The following is a 19,473-nucleotide window of genomic DNA, read 5'->3' on the forward strand; positions in this document are numbered from 1 at the left end:
GTAAAACTGATTCTGTGGTTGTTGTTTTTTGGAGTAAGATTTGATGTCCTCCAGATTCAGTTCATGATAGAGGCAAAAAGGGTATTTGTTTTAACACTTTCAGTTAGATCCAGAGGAGTTTGTTGATTTTTATCAACCACATGTGAGTCGCAGATACATGTAAAACTACTATGTACAATGGATTATTCACAATACATACTGTCTGTACTTACTGACAATATACAGGGTTAGTCAAAATGTATAGGCCAATCTGCCATTCAATTGAATGGCAGATTGGCCTATGCATTTTGACTAACCCTGTATATCTAGAAAACGAAAAATGTCAGCTTGGAAGACTCTGGTTCTAATCAATACCTCTAGAACATGTTTAAAGCTTATAAAGCTACGCAACTAAAATATGTATAAAATGAAGATTCTGCTAAACACAGGCTACTGCCTCAGAACAAAATGCTCTTTGCATGACAGATCATTCAGATAGGTCTTCTTCTGCTATCAAGGTCTTCCATGTCCTTGCTGATACATTGGTATATACAATCAGTGCTCCACATTTGTGAATTTTTTACAGATTTGATTAGTAGTTCTGATTAAAATATTCTCCATCTGTGAATCTAGGGTTAAGATCTGCCAGAAGCTGACACAGAGTCATTCTGTAAGGCATCTTCCAACTGTGGTCCTCCAGCTGTTTGGGCCTTCAAGTTCCAGAATTCCTGACAATTGAATGAACTTGTTAGGGCTTCTGGGAGTTGGAGGCCCAAACAGCTGGAGGGACGCAGTTTGAGGATGCCTGCTGTAAGATCTAAAGATCTCTCAGGCTCAGTGGTTCTCAACCTGTGGTCCCCAAGTCTAAAACTCCCTGAAATCCCAGCCAGTTTACCAGCTGTTAGAATTTCTGGGAGTTGAAGCCAAAACATCTGGAGACCCTTAGATTGAGAACCACTGCTCTAAGCGGTTGTTCTCTTTAGGCATCTGTAGGTCATCTAGCCTAATTCTATAGTCAACTTTTCTAGGTCATCCAGTGCAGTTCTATGGTAAACTTCTGGAAGCCAACCATTAAATCATACTGGAGGACCTAGAACAGAGCTTTCCAAACATTTTTAGACATGTATGACTTAATGTCACATTAACTCAGTTTTACTAGCAAACTGTAGGTTAAACCAACCCTTATAAGAGATATATCAATTTTGTACTAACAAAACCTATGAGGACACAACCTTTCATTCATATATTTTTAAGAATATATGATCTGGAAGATTATAACTTTACTGATTCAAGAATAGGTAAGTTCTTCAAAAGTTCTATTTGGTATCTGAACAGTTATGGCCAGTAGGTGCTTTGGCCAATATATATTAAAAAATCACTGATATTAAATACTTCAAAAAACATTTCCAAGATTTTTGTCATCTCTCATTGCATTTGTGCTACACGCAAACACCCTGCAGCTGACACACTCATATGTCACAACACACAGCTTGGAAAGCTCTAACTGAGGGCCCTTCCACACAGCCCTATATCCCAGAATATCAAGGGTGATAATCACGGAGTGTGAACTCAGATGACCCAGTTCAAAGCAGATATTGTGGGGTTTCTGCCTTGATATTCTGGGGCCTTTCCACATATATATATGTGGAAAGGCCCCTAAAGATTTCTAGAAAAGTGTTCTCCCAAGATAAAACAAAATAACATTTTTAATTAGCTTTTTTCACTTTTCGGGAAGGTCCTATGTCCCTAATCCCAGTGACTATGAAGCACTGACTGTATATCCAAGGCCTGTATATGCATTGAGACATGAGTAAAGCTCGGCCAGTTTGTTATAAGCTAGTTATGCATCTTCTAGTCAACACAAACAGGTTGTCTCTTCAAATTATTTCACCATCAGTTTTAGGGAAAGACTTTATGACTATTATGAGAGAATCTCTTCTTGTACTCCCCGACTTTGTATTTACAATACCATAACAATATCATTACCAAATTCATGGATGACACAACAGTGGTGGGGCTTATCTACCCTAGAAACCTTTAAAAAGAACCTTAAAACCTGGCTCTTCTGCTGCGCCTTTGGTGAATAGGTGCACAATATGACACTACTGCTCCCCTCAACGCTTCTGTCACTGGAGTATATGCCCCCCCCCCCAATGGGAACGTTTGGTTCCACAACCCTGTGATTTTTATGAGCTCCCTCTTGCAAATAACTTGCTCCTCTTCTTATCTCATTCAAGTTTTTTAACATTTTATCCTGCGCATGTGGCCCGCCCACTGTCACTGTAATTGTGTTTATTGTAATGTTATATTCTTAAGGTATTCCTATAACACACTCCTGCCAGTTGATACTCACACACTGCTGAAATGAATCAGCAGATGCTCAGAAGATGGAAATGTATGTCTCACACACACATCGGAGCTAGTGTACCGCATAACAATTAGTCTGAAATAATTGTAACTTTTTTTCTTCCTATCTTATATACTTTAACATTGTTTAGAATGTCTACTGCCGTTGCATTTATTCTGAAAGGGGAAATACTTTGCTCTTGGTTAAATAATCTAATTTTGAATACGACAAGATGGTTAAAAGGCCATGAATGGGGGAGCAATGGATACAGACTCTGAAGCATGCGTCCTGCCTGAAAGATCCCCCATTCGACACTATGTGAGGAATATTGTGAGCATTTCACCATCCCTCTTCTGATGGGGAATGAATTGTTCAGCAATATAGCCCATTGCACATTTTTCTTCACTCCTTTACCTCCGTTACTTCCAAAAAGGCTGCCGGTTGCCATGGCACCTAGTCTTTTGGATTTATATATATATATTTCAGATCCAGGAGGGATGTTTCAGGCAGTTTACAGACAACATTGCTCCCCTGGCTTGTAAAAAACGAAACAAAAACCCGAGGCCATTTGATACTGGAGAAATCAAGTCTCACAAGGAGGGTCTTTTTTTACCATCTGGGTTTCTGCGCTTCTATGGGCAACTGGGATGCAGGGTTCTGGTTGCCGTGGCAACCGCATGCTGCAGAGAGAGGAGGGGGGTGTTTGGAGAGGCGGTGTTGCTCACCAATGGTGAAGCACCACTGACACCTGCAGGCAGAAGGGGGAATTGCAAGCCCCACTCTCCATCAGTAGGGAAGTGCAATCAAGTGCAATCAAGTGGAACACATCTCACCACACTAAAACAGTGGATGTGGCTCTTAATGAGACATGCCGCATTATCACGGGGTGTCTGCGCTCTACACCACTGGAGAAATTTTTGTCATTTGGGAATTGTAGTTGCTGGGATTTATAGTTAACCTACAATCAAAGAGCATTCTGAACTCCACCAATGACGGAATTGAACCAAATATGGCACACAGAACTCCCACGACAAACAGTGATTGGTTGGGGGTGGGAGCGCCAAAATACTGTTTGCTTACCGTTGAAAATGGGGGACATGAGAGAAGCCTCTGGACCGTTCTCTGACCTACAAGAAGCACTGCCTGAACATCAAACAAAAAGTGGGTGCTAGAAACAATACCATACGAAAGCTGACTGGCACAACCTGGGGATCACAACCAGATACAGTGAAGACATCTGCCCTTGCGCTATGCTACTCTGCTGCTGAGTATGCATGCCCAGTATGGAACACATCTCACCACACTAAAACAGTGGATGTGGCTCTTAATGAGACATGCCGCATTATCACGGGGTGTCTGCGCTCTACACCACTGGAGAAATTACACTGCTTAGCCAGTATTGCACCACCTGACATCTGCCGGGAAGTAGCAGCCAATAGAGAAAGGACCAAGGCAGAGACATCTCCAGCTCATCCCCTGTTTGGGTATCAGCCAGCACATCAACGACTTAAATCTAGAAATAGTTTTCTAAGATCTACAGAGACACTCGCTGGAACACCTCAGCAAGCGAGAGTCCAAAAGTGGCAGGCTCAAACCCAGAACCTCAACAAATGGCTGATACCAAATGAGAGACTCCCCCCTGGGCACACAGAGGACTGGGCGACTTGGAAGGCGCTGAACAGACTGCGTTCTGGCACCACGAGATGCAGAGCCAACCTTCAGAAATGGGGCTAGAAAGGGGAATCCTTGACATGCGAATGTGGAGAAGAGCAAACTACAGACCACCTGCTGCAGTGCAACCTGAGCCCTCCACATGCACAATGGAAGACCTTCTTGCAGCAACACCAGAAGCACTCCAAGTGGCCAGATACTGGTCAAAGGACGTTTAATCAACTACCAAACTCATAAATTTTGTATTTTGTCTGTTTGTTTGCTTTGTTCTGTTAGAAATGTAATATAATTTGTCTGATTGTCCTGACACGACAAATAAATAATCAATTGCAATTGGATGATCATCATCAAGCTTGCAATTCCCCCTTTGAGGTTGCCTTGCCCATCCCATAATGAATGTGCTTTGTAACATCTGGGCTCTACTTAGCAGGCGCGTCCGGTTTGAGCTGGCTCCTACGGTCCAGCTTGCTCATAACCTGGGTGATGTCCACATTGGCCGCTGCTTCCTTCGCCTTGGCTTCCTCCTCCTGTTGCCTCAAGATGATGGGGCTGGGGCTGGAGCGGAGGTTTTTGGGGAAAAATGGGTTGCCGGAGCTGAAAGGAAACAGGAAGGCAAGAGAGAGAGAGGAGAGAGAGAAACACAAGAGGGTTACTGTGCTTGACAGTGAAAGCAGGCAAATAGATCTGGAGGTGGCTGGAGAGGCAGCCGGCAGCGTAGGCGCTTTGAGAACCACTTCCAACCTGCTGTGCGCTGATGGATTAATCGCTGCCTGTTTACAAAACCAATTACCCTGGAATAACATTCTCTAAACCCATTGATTTGTTTACACAGGCAAGAGGAATCAAAGAGTGGGATCAAATTGAGAGCGAGGCAGCAACTGCTCGTAAATTCAGGTTTACCATCTCATCTCTCTTTTATCCTAAAGGAACCTATTTGTACCGTGATGTTTGCACATCAGTATTTGTTGCTTACCACAGGGTTGCCATGTTAGCCTCCTGTCCCAAAAACAGCTCAGAGATCACTTTCATCTTAGAGATGAAAAAGTTCTGGGATTTGTAGTTTGTATTAGAGAGAGGGTTGTCTAAGGGTGCATCTACACCGTTGGATAAAGGTGGTTTGACACCACTTTAATAACAACAACAACAACAACAACAACAACAACAACAACAACAACAACAACATTGGAACTTGTGCCACAAATACTATCTGCCTGCAACAAAGAACTGGTGGGATCACAAGCTGGAAAAAGTTACAGAGAATGTAACTCCTCTGAGACTTCCGAATTCAGACAGACAGAGTTATGGAGTACAACACTCCTGACCTCACAATCGTGTTAAAAACTTCAGCTCCCACAATTCCTAACAGCTGTTAAAGCTGGCTGGGATTTCTGGGAGTTGAAGTCCAAAACACCTGGAGGACCAAAGATTGGGAACCACTGGTGTAGATGCACCGTTTGACTAAATTTTAAATTCCCCCATTTTTTTTTCATGTCAGGGGTGACTTGAGAAACTGCAAGTCACTTCTGACTCACAAAGACTGACTATATTGTTATTGATTAAAAATACTGCCTCATTTCATAGCACAATCCTATGACTGCCTACTCAGAAGTGAGGAGAGAGATGGATGAGTGATTAACCTTTCTCTCTCTCTGTGTGTGTGTGTGTGTGTGTATACACACACACAGAGAGAGAAAAAGGTTAATCAAACATCCATCTCTCTGTAAAAATCTCAATCATATCTAATTAACACAGAACTAAATAACCTGGAATTAAGGTGGTCACAGATAATAGTTTAAAGGCTTCTTCAACTGTCTGCTACAGAATTGGCCTTTTTTTTCCCTGTCACAGACATTTAAGTGTAATGAGACAAGCGGACAAATGTCAGCATGCTGGAAGAAGCAAAGACTACCAGCATTGAAGCGATGGTCCTCTGCCATCAACTCAGCTGGACTGGCCATGTTGTCTGGATGCCCGACCACCGTCTCCCAAAGCAGTTGCTCTACTCCAAACTCAAGAACAGAAAATGGAATGTTGGTGGGCAGGAAAAGAGATTTAAAGATGGGCTCAAAGCCAACCTTAAAAACTCTGGCATAGACACTGAGGACTGGGAAGCCCTGGCCCTTGAGCTCTCCAGTTGGAGGTCAGATGTGACCAGCAGTGCTGCAGAATTTGAAGAGGCACGAATGGAGGGCGAAAGAGAGAAACGTGCCAAGAGGAAGGTGCATCAAGCCAACCCCAACCGGGACCGCCTTCCACCTGGAAACCAATGCCCTCACTGTGGGATGCAGATCAAGAATAGGGCTCCACAGTCACCTACGGACCCACTGCCAGAACACCGAACTTGGAGGACCATCATCCTCGGACTACAAGGGATTGCCTAAGTGAAGTAAGTAAACCAGAATCTCAACAGTCAAGGACATATACAGAGGAAGCCCTAAACTGCCCATAGCTCCCAATATTTCCCATTTACATGTTTAAGCATAGCTACCATTCATGCCTTGTGTGCTTAGTGGAAGGAACACAGATTTTGGCACAGCAAAGCCAACTGACACATAAAATATGAACCAGCCTGAAAAATAGCTGGATAAAAGCACTCAAGCTTGTAGAGTATTTCAAACACAGACTTAATCCGATTTCTCCAAAATCTGGCTTTGATTAAACTGTGGCAGTTTTCTGTCTAGACAAATCTTACACAGATTTACTTTGAACTCTCCTTAGCTCAGACAGATCCAAGACTCGTGTTCCCAAGAGGGATCCAAATGTTATCAATAGCTGATGAGAACCATCTCTAGTCCAGCCAAATATTCAGATGGGCTTTTTAACCTCTAAAGTCATCTTGATTGACATTGACTATTTAATCGCTGTGATGAAGATGACAGTACTTTCCTCCATTGGCGTGTCTACACAGTCAGCAATAGATCTGTGCCTTTAGAACAAATAGGGGAATTGTCAGAGTTGGAAAAGTTCATATGGGAAATGGGGTGTGGGCTGCCGTTTCAAATCTCATCCCCTGAACTAACCTTGAAAGGCATCATTATTTCCTAGTGTGCCTCTACACTGTAGAATTCACATACACCACTTTAACTGCCATGGCTCAATGCTGTGGAATCCTGGGAGTTGTCGTTTTTCAAGGTGTTTATCCTTCTCTGCCAAAGATTGCTAGTGCCTCACCAAACTACAACTCCCATGATCCCATCACATTGACCCATGGCAGTTCAAGTGGCAACAAACTGCATTAATTCTACAGCGTAGATGCACCCTTAACTAACCCTACAAATGCAGAGCCAGTGTGATGCAGTGGTTTGAGTAATGAACTCTGGAGACGTGGTTTCAATTCTCCACTCATCCCCCAACTCTGGCAGTCTTTAGGAGGAGCCTGAAAACGTGGCTGTTCCAGTGTGCCTTCCCAGAATAAGGAAAATTCCCAGCAATATGTCCTCAGAATGCACTTTACTACTGGTTTAGGATAGGCTGCACTTCCTCATCTCTCTTTTAAAACCCTCTACCAGATATATCCTACCTTGTTCATTCCCAGCGTTTTTTTTTTTTAATTTTTAAAGTATTACATTTGACCCGGCCATAGGTTTTTAAATCCTTGGGTGTTACTGTTTATTGGTTATTGTTTATATGTGATTTATATTAATTGTATTGTATTTATTGTTTTTGTTTATTGCTTTTTGTTTTATTGATGTGTTGTTGCGCTTGGCCTCATGTAAGCCGCTCTGAGTCCCTTGGCGAGATGGTGGCGGGGTATAAAAAAAGTATTATTATTAATTATTATTATTATTATTATTATAGAAACCCATTGGGTGATTGTAGAAAGGTCACACACTCTCACCCCAAAAAACCCTTTACCAGGCCAATTTAGATTTGATGCAGATGACCAAGACGGTTTTAAACTATATTTTAATATTGTGATAAATGTTTTTAATGTTTATATATGCTTATATGAATTCTTGTCTAGGCATTGAATGTTTGCCGTATATATGCTGTGCTCCGCCCAGAGTCCCCTTTGAGATTATAAGGGTGGAATATAAATGTTTTAATTAAATAAATAATCTTAGGATGACAATAACAGTTTGAAGTTTGAAATGTGTTATTTCCTGTTTAATTGTGTGGTACTTAGTTTGAAAATATTTGTTATACACCAGAAACTTTGTTTTATGGCTGCCACAAACTAAGTTGAATTGATTGAGACACGATGAGATATTCATAGCAATATATGCTGCAGGATGTCCCGCAAAAACAAAGTTTTTGTAGTTTAATAAACGTTTCCCATGATTTTTTATGATAGAACCAATTAGGAAATGACATTTAAAATCTAGGGCCTCTTCCACACAGCCCTATATCCCAGAATATCAAGGCGGAAAATCCCACATTAGCTGAATGTGGGTTCAAATAACCCAGTTCAAAGCAGATATTGTGGGATTTTCTGCCTTGATATTCTGGGATATAGGGCTGTGTGGAAAGGCCCCCAGGAACAAAAAGCATGTTTCTCACAGCCATATAACCCAGAATATCAAGTCTGAAAATCCCACAGTATGTGCTTTGAATTGGATTATGTCAGGGTCTTTCCACACAGCCCTATATTCCAGAATATCAAGGCAAAAAATCCCACAATATCTGCTTTGAACTGGGTTATCTGAGTCCATACTGCCATATATTCCAGTTCAAAGCAGAAAATGTGGGATTATTCAGCTGTGTTGAAGGGGCCATATTTGGAAACAATGTGAAGGCAAACAACAATATCACCCTTGGTGTGTAAGGCTCTTGAGAAAATACTCGCAACACTCATTGGGGGAAACCTTGCTGTCCTGACTGCTTTGTTCATGGTGTTGTCCACTTCTTTAGGGTTGCACTCAAATAAGATGTGCTGTAAGAGTGCGCAGAAATGCCATACAATTTATTACACCGGCCGACACACATTTTTGGTGCTTCAAATGTTAGCCCAATTTTTGGGTATATCTGTCCTGTTGATTCCAAAAACCTTTTCCCAATGATCAGTTCGAGTTCTTGAATTGCAGAAATATGGCATCTACCAGTCATCATCTGATGGCCCATAGGAAACCACAATAACCATATCTAAGAAACTATCCCATGCAATTGAATCAGCGCCCCACTTGGCAAGGTGCCTTTTCTGCTCAAATCCATTATTTTTGTCACTGCTACTTTTGGATGTCAATAATTCACCCTCCAAAGCCTTCACATTGGACTACTATGGGATGCTTTCCATGACAACCAACAGAACTACAAGGTACTGCTATTTCCATTCAGCTTTAAATACCTTGGAGAAGGGGGATTTGTATATTGGCAGTCTGTGGTTAAAGCAAAAGATGTTCCCACAAAGACCAATCTACTCCTTCCTGCACAGCTCGCTCCGAAAGTGGGTTAAAGTGTGTTTCGTTTCCTGATATTTTAAACTTAAGCCACTTTGAGTCTTCTTGTTGGAGTGGAAAACAGGGTATAAATAAACATAATAATAGGAAATAATAATAATAACAGAGATTCAGTTAAGACTTGCCATAAGTTGTTCACTTGTTTCCTGACATTTGGGGAAAACCGGTTGGTAGAAATAAGATAGGAATGTGTTCTTGGTACAAGACTGATAAGAGGAATCCTCTCACTTCTGCAGCAGTCTACCGTGTACCATGCAGCTGTGGACAAGTCTACATAGGGACCACGAAACGCAGCATTGCCCAAACACGAATCAAGGAACATGAATGGCACTGCAGACTACTTCAGCCAGAGAAGTCAGCCATAGCTGAGCACCTGATGAACCAACCTAGACACAGCATTTTATTTGAGAACACAGAAATGCTGGACCACACCAACAACCACCATGTCAGACTACACAGAGAAGCCATTGAACTCCACAAGTGTATGGACAATTTCAACAGAAAGGAGGAAACCATGAAAATGAACAAAATCTGGCTACCAGTATTAAAAAAAACTCTAAAATTAAAACAGCACAACAACAAAGAGGAATCAAAGGATATCTAATCACCTCTCAATTAAAATTTTGCTCCAGGCACTGTCAGGCCATTATATGCTAATCAAGGTGGTCAATTGAAACATTCACACCTAGCTCCAGCAGACAAGAGTCCTTTGTCCCACCCTGGTCTTTTTCCTAGTTCCAACAGACCTCACTACCTCTGAAGACGCTTGCCATAGATGCAGGTGAAACATCAGGAGAGAATGCCTCGGCCATATAGCCCAAAAAAACCTACAACAACACAAGACTGATTTTTTTTAGCACAAAATGCAACAATCTTCCACAAAAAGCATGTAACTAAAGCAAGTAGTGCTTTATTCACCAAAAAAAAAAAGCACTACAGTTGATGTTCATTTGATCAGTCTTTCCGACTCTTCGTGACCTCATGTACCAGCCCACGCCAGAGCTCCCTGTTGGCCATCACCACCCCCAGCTCCTTCAAGGTCAATCCAGTCACTTCAAGAATCCCATCCATCCATCTTGCCCTTGGTCAGCCCCTCTTCCTTTTTCCTTCCATTTTCTCCAGCATCATTGTCTTCTCTAAGCTTTCCTGTATCCTCATGATGTGGCCAAAGTACTTCAATTTTGTCTCTAACTACAGTACAGTCTGACTTATCCAACATAAACAGGCTGACAGAACGTTGGATAAGCAAAAATGTTGGATATTGGATAATAAAGAGGAATTAAGGAAAAGCCTATTAAACATCAAATTATGTTATGATTTTACAAATTAAGCACCAAAACATCATGTTTTACAACAAATCGACAGAAAAAGCAGTTCAATACTTAGTAATGTTATATAGCAATTACTGTGTTTACGAATTTAGCACCAAAACATTGCAATGTATGAAACAGCTGTGGATCCGGGAGGGAGGCAGACTGCATTGGATAATACAGAATGTTGGATGAGTGAAGGTTGGATAAGTGAGACTCTACTTATTTACAAATAATTTTCTGAAACATTTGGGGATGTATGAATGCCAATTGAGCATCACACAGAAATAGTCGTTTATTCCTCTTTACCTGTGAGAGTAAAGCAGTCAAATATGTATACCCCTAAGCCAGACTTCCCCCCCCCCCCAAAATGAAAGATGCACTTTGAATTATACAAACATCTAAATTGCATGCAATTCTACTTACTACAGCCTTGCTTTTCATTATTTGCGCCATCATTAAAGCAACTCCAAATAACCCATAATTAAATCCCCATTGACTTGCCTTCTTGGAGCTGCTTCTTGTGGTACAACTGCCTTGGACAACATTTCTTTGTATATGGGAGACTTTAAATAGCGACCATACGAATCCTACTGGGGAGAAGAAAAGGAAACTGGTAGTCATAGACTACAAGCATCCTAATTAAAATCATCTGTCCTTACAGTTGTTTAGGAGTCAAAGAGACTGGGACAGAGGGAAGAATAGAGTCTCACCCAGTAATACAAGAGAACATCTCTTTTTCACATTAAATATGTATGCATTATAGAAACCTGTGGCTTAATGAATGCTCATGTGGTTACAATTCACAACAATGCTGAGGCCAATTAAGTCATTTTCTCAGATGCCAAAGCATCCAATAAGTGCTGGGAAAATTCTGGTTCTAAAAGGGCTAAGTTTCCCAGTAGCCGTTTGCCTCTATTTCCCAAGTACAGGCTTTAATAAGACAGGCCTAAATCAAGCTGTCAATTGCAATTACTATAGAATCGCTTAATGAATGGTTAACATGGCAATCAATGGTTAACATGGTTTCAAATAAGAAGCTGTAATTGTCATCTGAAATGTCCTGTGGCCTGAATATTAAAGGTCTGTGGCTTGATATGGGAGCAGAAGCTATTGCTATGTAAATATATTTGCAGGGCACCTCCTATTATAATACTGTAGATGGAATTGCACTGAACAACTAAAGTTAGAATTATAGGATTGCAAGAGGCCTTAAGGGCCATCCAACACCATTCTTCCATGCAGAAAGATATAATCAAAGCACCCTCAACAGATGCCCATCCAGCCTCTGCTTAAAAACCTCTGCCACACTGGGGCAATGAATCAAGGCTGGGACTTTTATTCGGCGAAAGTTAAATACCAATTTTGGGGCAGAAAAGGGAGTGCGACTATTATGTATTGGCTATTATTATGCAGGAGCCCTGGTGGCACAGTGGGTTAAAGCGCTGAGCTGCTGAGTTTGTTGATGAAAAGATCGCAGGTTTGATTCCGGGGAGTGGCATGAGCTTCCGTTGTCAGCCCTAGCTTCTGCCAACCTAGCAGTTCGAAAACATGCAAATATAAGTAGATCAATAGGTACCACTCCAGCGGGAAGGTAGCGGCGCTCCATGCAGTCATGCCGGCCACATGAGCTTGGAGGGGTCTACAGAAAACGCCGGCTCTTCAGCTTAGAAATGGAGATGAGCACCACACCCCAGAGTCAGATACGACTGGACTTAATGTCAGGGGACAACCTTAACCTTACTATTATGCAATGAAATTCAAGTTTGCATTTCAAACAAGTTTGGCTAGGAAGTATAGAGAATAGCTGGAAAAGACAGTGTGGATTTATAAGCAAAACGACAAACCTTTTTCATAAGCATATAAATATGAGTCTGTGCAGCATCTAAAACATAGCGATGAGGGTGTTTGAGGCCTCTGACTGTGATGCCCATAGTAGTACCATCAATATTGATCCAGCGCCTTGCTCCTGGGGCCAGGAAGGTTCTGCAATTGAAAAATAATAAAGAAGAGGCTCTATGGCAAACCAAAATTGGGGTAGATTCTTCAGGTACTGAGGCAGATCAAAACATTCTTCCTCACCATTAGATTTTTAGATGAACTTGAAGATCCCGTCTACCTAAAAGCTCTTATCTGCCTCTATTGTGTCAAGTCCTATTTAATCTGTCAGTGTTGTTTCAAAAAGGTTAAAGGGCAATTACATTCTAGGGTGTCTACTGTCAGGATAATTGCAAATATTATATGTATGTTTTTCAATGTGTTAATAATGTGTATTCATATGTATTCCAAGATGGATTTAATGACTGATCCAGTTATTTTCAGCTGTGCGCTAGAATTGTAGTCACTAGAGGCAGTGAGAGTAAAGACCTTGGCTAAAGTTAGATAAGACTTTTCCTTTGCTCTGAGAAAAATAGGGAGTGTACCAGCTACAAGATAGATAAGACAGGAAGGCAGATGTTTCTTTGTCTGTGTGTTTAGTCCTGTACTTTGTCAGTCGCCATCTTTTCTCTCCATCATGTAGTCACATAAAGAAGATGCTTTCAGTAAAGTTTATGGTTTTGAAACCCAAGAAGTCTGCAGTGTGATAATTGATCTGGAAACCTCAAGTACTCTGTGCATGACCCAGGTGTCTCACTCTGACATCTACACTATAAAAGTAAAACTTTAAAGGCCATAGCTCAATGGTATTGAATCCTGGGATTTGTAGTTTGGTGATCTACCAGCACTCTTTAGCAGAGAAGGCAAAATACCTTGTAAAACTACAACTTACATCATTCCATAGCACAGACCCGTGGAGGTGTGAAATTGCATTAAGTCTACCATGTAAATGCCCCACTAGACTCCATGAGAGTGAAGGAGAATCTCTTGGAAACCAATTAGTAGGTTTAAAGATGCAAGTTGAGGTTTTCCAGGTTCCTCTTCTGCAACAAGGACTGAGGTTACTGCTCATTTATTAGCCTGTATACATTGTGGAAGATAGAAGCAACCAGGAAAAGGCTGATTGATAGATGGTGTTGTTGTTGTTCATTCATTCAGTCGTTTCCAACTCTTCGTGACCTCATGGACCAGCCCATGCCAGAACTCCCTGTTGGCCATCACTACCTCCAGCTCCTTCAAGGTCAATCCAGTCACTTCAAGGATGCCATCCATCCATCTTGCCCTTGGTCAGCCCTTCTTCCTTTTTCCTTCCTTTTCCCCCAGCAAAATTGTCTTTTCTAAGCTTTCCTTTTTTTCTCATGATGTGGCCAAAGTACTTCATCTTGGCTTCTCCTATCCTTCCCTCCAATGAGCAGTCGGGCTTTATTTCCTGAAGTGTGGACTGGTTGGATCTTCTCGCAGTCCAAGGCACTTTTCTCCAACACCACAGTTCAAGAGAGAGATCATCCGGAGTTTCGGGGTGCGGTGTCATCTGTACGCAGATGATGTCCAACTCTATCACTCCTTTCCACCTGCTACTAAGGAGGCTGTCGAGGTCCTGAACCAGTGCCTGGCCGCTGTAACGGTCTGGATGAAGGTGAACAAATTGAAATTGAATCCAGACAAGACAGAGGTACTCCTGGTCAGTTGCAAGGCTGAACAGGGCATAGGGTTACAGCCTGTGCTGGATGGGGTCGCACTCCCCCTGAAGGCGCAGGTTCGCAGCTTGGGTGTGATCCTGGATTCATCGCTGAGCCTGGAGCCCCAGGTCTCGGCAGTGACTAGGGGAGCATTTGCACAGCTAAGGCTCGTGCGCCAGCTGCGCCCGTACCTTGGGAAGTCTGACTTGGCCACGGTAGTCCACGCTCTGGTTACATCCCGTTTAGACTACTGCAACGCTCTCTACGTGGGGTTGCCCTTGAAGACGGCCCGGAAGCTTCAATTGGTCCAACGTGCGGCAGCCATGATACTAACACGAGCGGGACGCAGGGATCATACAACCCCCTTGTTGTACCAGCTCCACTGGCTGCCGATCTGCTACCGGGCTCAATTCAAGGTGCTGGCGTTGGCCTATAAAGCCCTAAACGGTTCCGGCCCAAGATACCTATCCGACCGCATCTCGACCTACGAGCCCACTAGGACTTTGAGATCTTCCAGGGAGGCCCTGCTCTCGATCCCGCCTGCTTCACAAGCACGGCTGGCAGGGACGAGAGATAGGGCCTTCTCGGGGGTGGCTCCTCGGCTGTGAAACACTCTTCCCGCGGACATTAGACTGGCTCCTTCCCTGATGATATTCCGCAGGAAATTAAAGACTTGGTTGTTCAAGAAGGCGTTCGAGCAAGAAGTGCAATGATTGGTAATGACTATAGGAATGGAACAACGGAAATGATACTGGATTGTGGCCTGGACAATGAGACGACGCTGAATGGTTTTCGTAGTAATGATGATGTTTTTGTATAATGCTGGATTGTGAATTGTTTTATACTGTGTCTTGAATTTTGTGGTTCCTATGTTGTACACCGCTGTGAGTCGCCCCTGGGCTGAGAACAGCGGTATATAAGCAAAGTAAATAAATAAATAAATAAATAAATAAATAAAAGCATCTATCTTCCTTTGCTCAGCCTTCCCTATAGTCCAGCTCTCACATCTGTAAGTGACTATGGGGAATACCATTGCTTTAAATATGCGGATCTTCGTTGCCAGTGTGATGTCTCTACCCTTCACCATTTTATCGAGATTGGACATTGCGCTCTTCCCAAGAAGTAAGCATCTCCTGATTTCCTGGCTGCAGTCTGTGTCTGCAGTAATCTTTGCACCTAGAAATACAAAGTCTGTCACGGCCTCCACGTTTTCTCCCTCTGTTTCCCAGTTATCAGTCATTCTTGTTGCCATAATCTTGGGGTTTTTTATATTTAGCTGCAACCCAGCTTTTACGTTTTCTTCTTTCACCTTGATTAGAAGGCTCCTCCTTGCTTTTGGCCAACAAGGTGGTGTCATCTGCATATTTAAGGTTGTTAATGTTTCTTCCAGCAATTTTCACCCCAGCCTTGCATTCCTCAAGCCCCACACATCGCATGATGTCTTCTGCATACAAGTTGAATAGTTTGGGTGAGAGTATACAACCCTGCCGTATGCCTTTCCCAATCTTGAACCAGTCTGTTGTTCCATGGTAGATGGTAGAAGTTGTAAATAATTTTTAGAAGGACAGTGTTCCAACATTTCCAGAAAAAAGTCTTGTATGGGCCTTGTGCTAACAAAAAACACAACTGTGAGACTAGATGGCTCCATATTGATAGGACAGTGAATTTGCGTGGTTTTAGTCCAACACTATTCAAGAGGATAAAACAGATCCTCAAAAACAGGTTCAGTGTCTTGAATAGCTCTTTTAGTATTTGGCACAGCTTCTACATGCCACTGACTTCCCTGTTGAAATACTATTTGGCAATCTTTTGAACATCTTTTGGCATTTTTAAAATAATGTTATTGGTGGTGGGGAGGTTGTACTTTTAGTGATTTTGTCATTGTAAAATTCATTTAAGGCCTTAGTGGGACATTGAAATACAAATACTTATATTATATAATGGGCTAATAATCTATTATCATCATAATATCAACTACATCTCAAATGATTTCAGCAGCTAGGTGAAGTTTGGGTAGTATCTATATAGCAATTTATTGGAATACTAGGGCTGATAGTGCTATGAAAGAATCTGGGAAACTCTGGAGATCCACTGCTGCAAGTCAAAGTAGAAAGCATTGTTATGTTTAAGTATAAGACAGCTTCCTATGTTTGCATATGCAATGTTCTTCAGCATTAATATTACCGTGGACACAATTTACTGACAAAAAGTATTCGGTCTCTTCTGTGGCTTTGACTGACATTTCAATCAGGCGTGACTCTGTGGTTAACTAAGCCTTACAGAGCTGCGGGAAAACTGCTAGAATTAATTCTAAGAAAATTTCTAACACTGCTGAATGCCATGACACTGTTTTCAATGTAAGTATGCTAGTGATTACTTTCTTAATAATTCACATGAGTCTTCACTTTGCCATGGCTTTTGCAAATATTTTGTGGCAGAGATATATATGAAATACATGAACCCTGTATCCAAATTGCATAGATCATCAGTGCTTTAAAAGCATCTCCAAGTAAAGTTTTACTCTGCCACTCATATTTTTAATACAAACAGCATTAAACAGATGGTTTGTAAAGGATAAGAGGAAGAATTTTCTAGCTCTATACTATGGCAGTATTGTCAAAAATTTGATTATTGGACCATGCCTCTTGACACCAAGGTCTGACTCTTTGCACAGCCAAAAAAACCCACTAAATAGCCTTAAACAAGTCACATACTATCAGCCTTAGGAAACCCTCTAATACAACGGCTTGAGGCCCCTTCCACGCAGCTGAATAAAATCCCACATTATCTGCTTTGACCTGGAATATATGGCAGTGTGGACTCAAATAACCCAGTTCAAAACAGATATTGTGTGATTGTCTGTCTTGATATTCTGGGTTATATCGTTGCATGGAAGGGCCATAAGAGTTGTCATTAGTCAAAAATAACTCTGAAGGAACACGGCAACAACAAATACTGTACTATACTCACTTGTAAATTTCTTCTGCTTTCTCTTTCACTTTAGATTGGTCCCCATACTTCAGATCCTCACAAGCTTCCCAGAAACCCAAATTCTCCCCTGAATTAAAAAGGAAAGAAAAATAATAACACATTATAAGAGATCTTATAAATAAATACGCAAAACAGAATTACTATCACTGTCAGTTGATCGAACGCAAAGGAAGACCTTGTTTAGTTTTCCAGGAGAGGGAAGATGAGTAGATGGAGATGCATCTTTTTGCACCATGTCATCTATGATCAGGTTACCAAATGATCTATACATAAAAGGTATGAATATACGTGTGTGTACATTTGTACCCCAAAATACTCCTATGTGGCTTGATGGATCAGGACCAAACTTGGCAAAATTACCCTTTACCCAACTTGTAAGGTTTCAACTACAAAATTCACCCCGTAGTTAAATCCTTCTTAAGGTTTCAACTACTTTTTAGGAGTAAGGGACCCAAAAAGAAAGAAAGAAAGAAAGAAAGACGCATATGCATACACATACTGCTCAGATGCAAACAGAAGAGGGTATTATCTAATATGAGGTGAAAAACACAGCTCTGAAGGCCATAGTTGGGACATTCACTCCATAAGGAAATAGGCAATTTAATGAAGATTTATATTTTGGAAGGTGTGTGCGTGCCAGCACTTTGCTCTGAGGCTAAGAGATTTCCAAGGAAAGGCTGGTCGGTGAAAAACAAAGGAAAGGAAAAAAGTTATGAGTGGAGGAGAGACAGAGAAAGAATGGCAGGCAAAGGAGGGGGAAAGAGAAAGGCAGGAAAGAAAGAAAAGGAAGGGAAGAGGAGGGAAGGTAGGGAGGAAGGAAGGGTAGGGGGAAAAGAAAGAAGAAAGAAAGAAGAAAAGAAAGAAAAGGGGGAAGACTTATGAAGGCAAGCAAGAAAAGAAAGGAAGATAGAATGGGACAAGGTGCAATAGGGAAAGGGAGGAAGGAAACTAAGCTACAAAGAAGATGCAAACCCATACAACACTGAGTATATATGCTAGTGAAGAATAAATGAGAGATCACATTTACTACTGACAAGTCACCAATCATTATGACATTTGTCACTTTAAATATCCTATACGTTCTGCACAGTTGTAAGGCGAACCATTCCTCAATTAAATCAGGTCAACATACAAGACTTAAATCAAGAAATAGTTTTCTAAGATCTATAGAGACACTCGCTGGAACACCTCAGCAAGCGAGAGTCCAAAAGTGGCAGGCTCAAACCTAGAACCTCAATCAACGGCTGATACCAAATGAGAGACTCCCCCCTGGGCACACAGAAAACTAGGCAACTTGGAAGGCTTGAACAGACTGCCCTCTGGTACCACAAGATGCAGAGCCAACCTTAATAAATCACTAACATACACAGGACTGAGGCTAGGTGCTTGGAGGGCTTCTCTCACCCTCCTTTAACCTGGCATGACTCTTTTGCTCTCCTCCTAGTTCTGCTAACTGACCACTCACTCCTCCTCCATTCTGGATTTTGTAAGAAAGCTCAGACATTTTAAAAACCTTCTCGGGCAGGAATTTTAGCTCTGAAAAAGAGAACATATCCTACAAAAGGAGGACAGATGGTAACCCTAAGCTATGATGTGCTGCTCTTTCTAGAATTTCCTTTTTGCACAAATATTAAAATATGAGAACCCTTTAATCTAGCCCCTTTATTTCATGCCCTACTTTTTAAAACATCCAGATAGACATAGAATGGAGGGGCTTTGTGTTTCTAAGCCCTTTTGATAAGGCACAAAGGAGTCTTTGTGGTTACAAATGTTATGTAGGCTTCTTCCCTACCAAGGCTATCTGTAAAAGCTATAATTGACAGAGTTATTCCCTTTATGTGAATGCGGTGTTACCTCTGATCACCTCACCCATTGCAAATGCTTTTCCACAAATTAAATTCATCTCAACTAGCCATATGTGATGGCAATGTCCTCTAGCACTAAAAAATCAATACTGAGAAAAAAGAAAAGAAGGGCAACATTTCGCACTCACCACTAAACTCTTTCTTCAGGAACAGCTGGAAGTTCTGGCGGCCTTTGGGATCCCGCATCAGCTCACTAAAATTGAGGGCCCATCTCTCCACTCGGGCTTTGGTGGGGACTTCCACCCTGCAAAAGTTTAATTACAAAGACGTGATTTGAAATCAGTTCCTGTGAGACTAAGCTCTTCATCTATTATCATGATTTAAGCCTGTTATATGTATCACAAGTTAGCTGCAAAT

General features: G+C 41.8%; 1 protein-coding gene across 4 annotated transcripts in view; it reads right to left on the reverse strand.

Moving 5' to 3' along the window:
* RGS9 (regulator of G protein signaling 9) overlaps window positions 1-19,473 on the reverse strand; it is a 115,496-nt gene that overhangs the window by 13,652 nt on the left and 82,371 nt on the right. The window contains exons 13-17 of one of the 4 annotated variants that reach the window (XM_060763047.2): window positions 19,245-19,360; window positions 17,231-17,318; window positions 12,551-12,689; window positions 11,208-11,293; window positions 4,474-4,591 (exon numbers count right to left, since the gene is read on the reverse strand). In XM_060763047.2, coding sequence (XP_060619030.2) covers window positions 4,474-4,591; window positions 11,208-11,293; window positions 12,551-12,689; window positions 17,231-17,318; window positions 19,245-19,360 — 547 coding nt within the window. Of the gene's footprint in view, window positions 1-3,860; window positions 4,592-11,207; window positions 11,297-12,550; window positions 12,690-17,230; window positions 17,319-19,244; window positions 19,361-19,473 lie in introns of those variants that run through there. The other 3 variants (XM_060763051.2, XM_060763052.2, XM_060763053.2) reach the window with 3 other exon arrangements.

The sequence above is a fragment of the Anolis sagrei genome, chromosome 2 (assembly GCF_037176765.1).
Source record: "Anolis sagrei isolate rAnoSag1 chromosome 2, rAnoSag1.mat, whole genome shotgun sequence".
In the NCBI taxonomy this organism is placed as follows: domain Eukaryota; kingdom Metazoa; phylum Chordata; class Lepidosauria; order Squamata; family Dactyloidae; genus Anolis; species Anolis sagrei.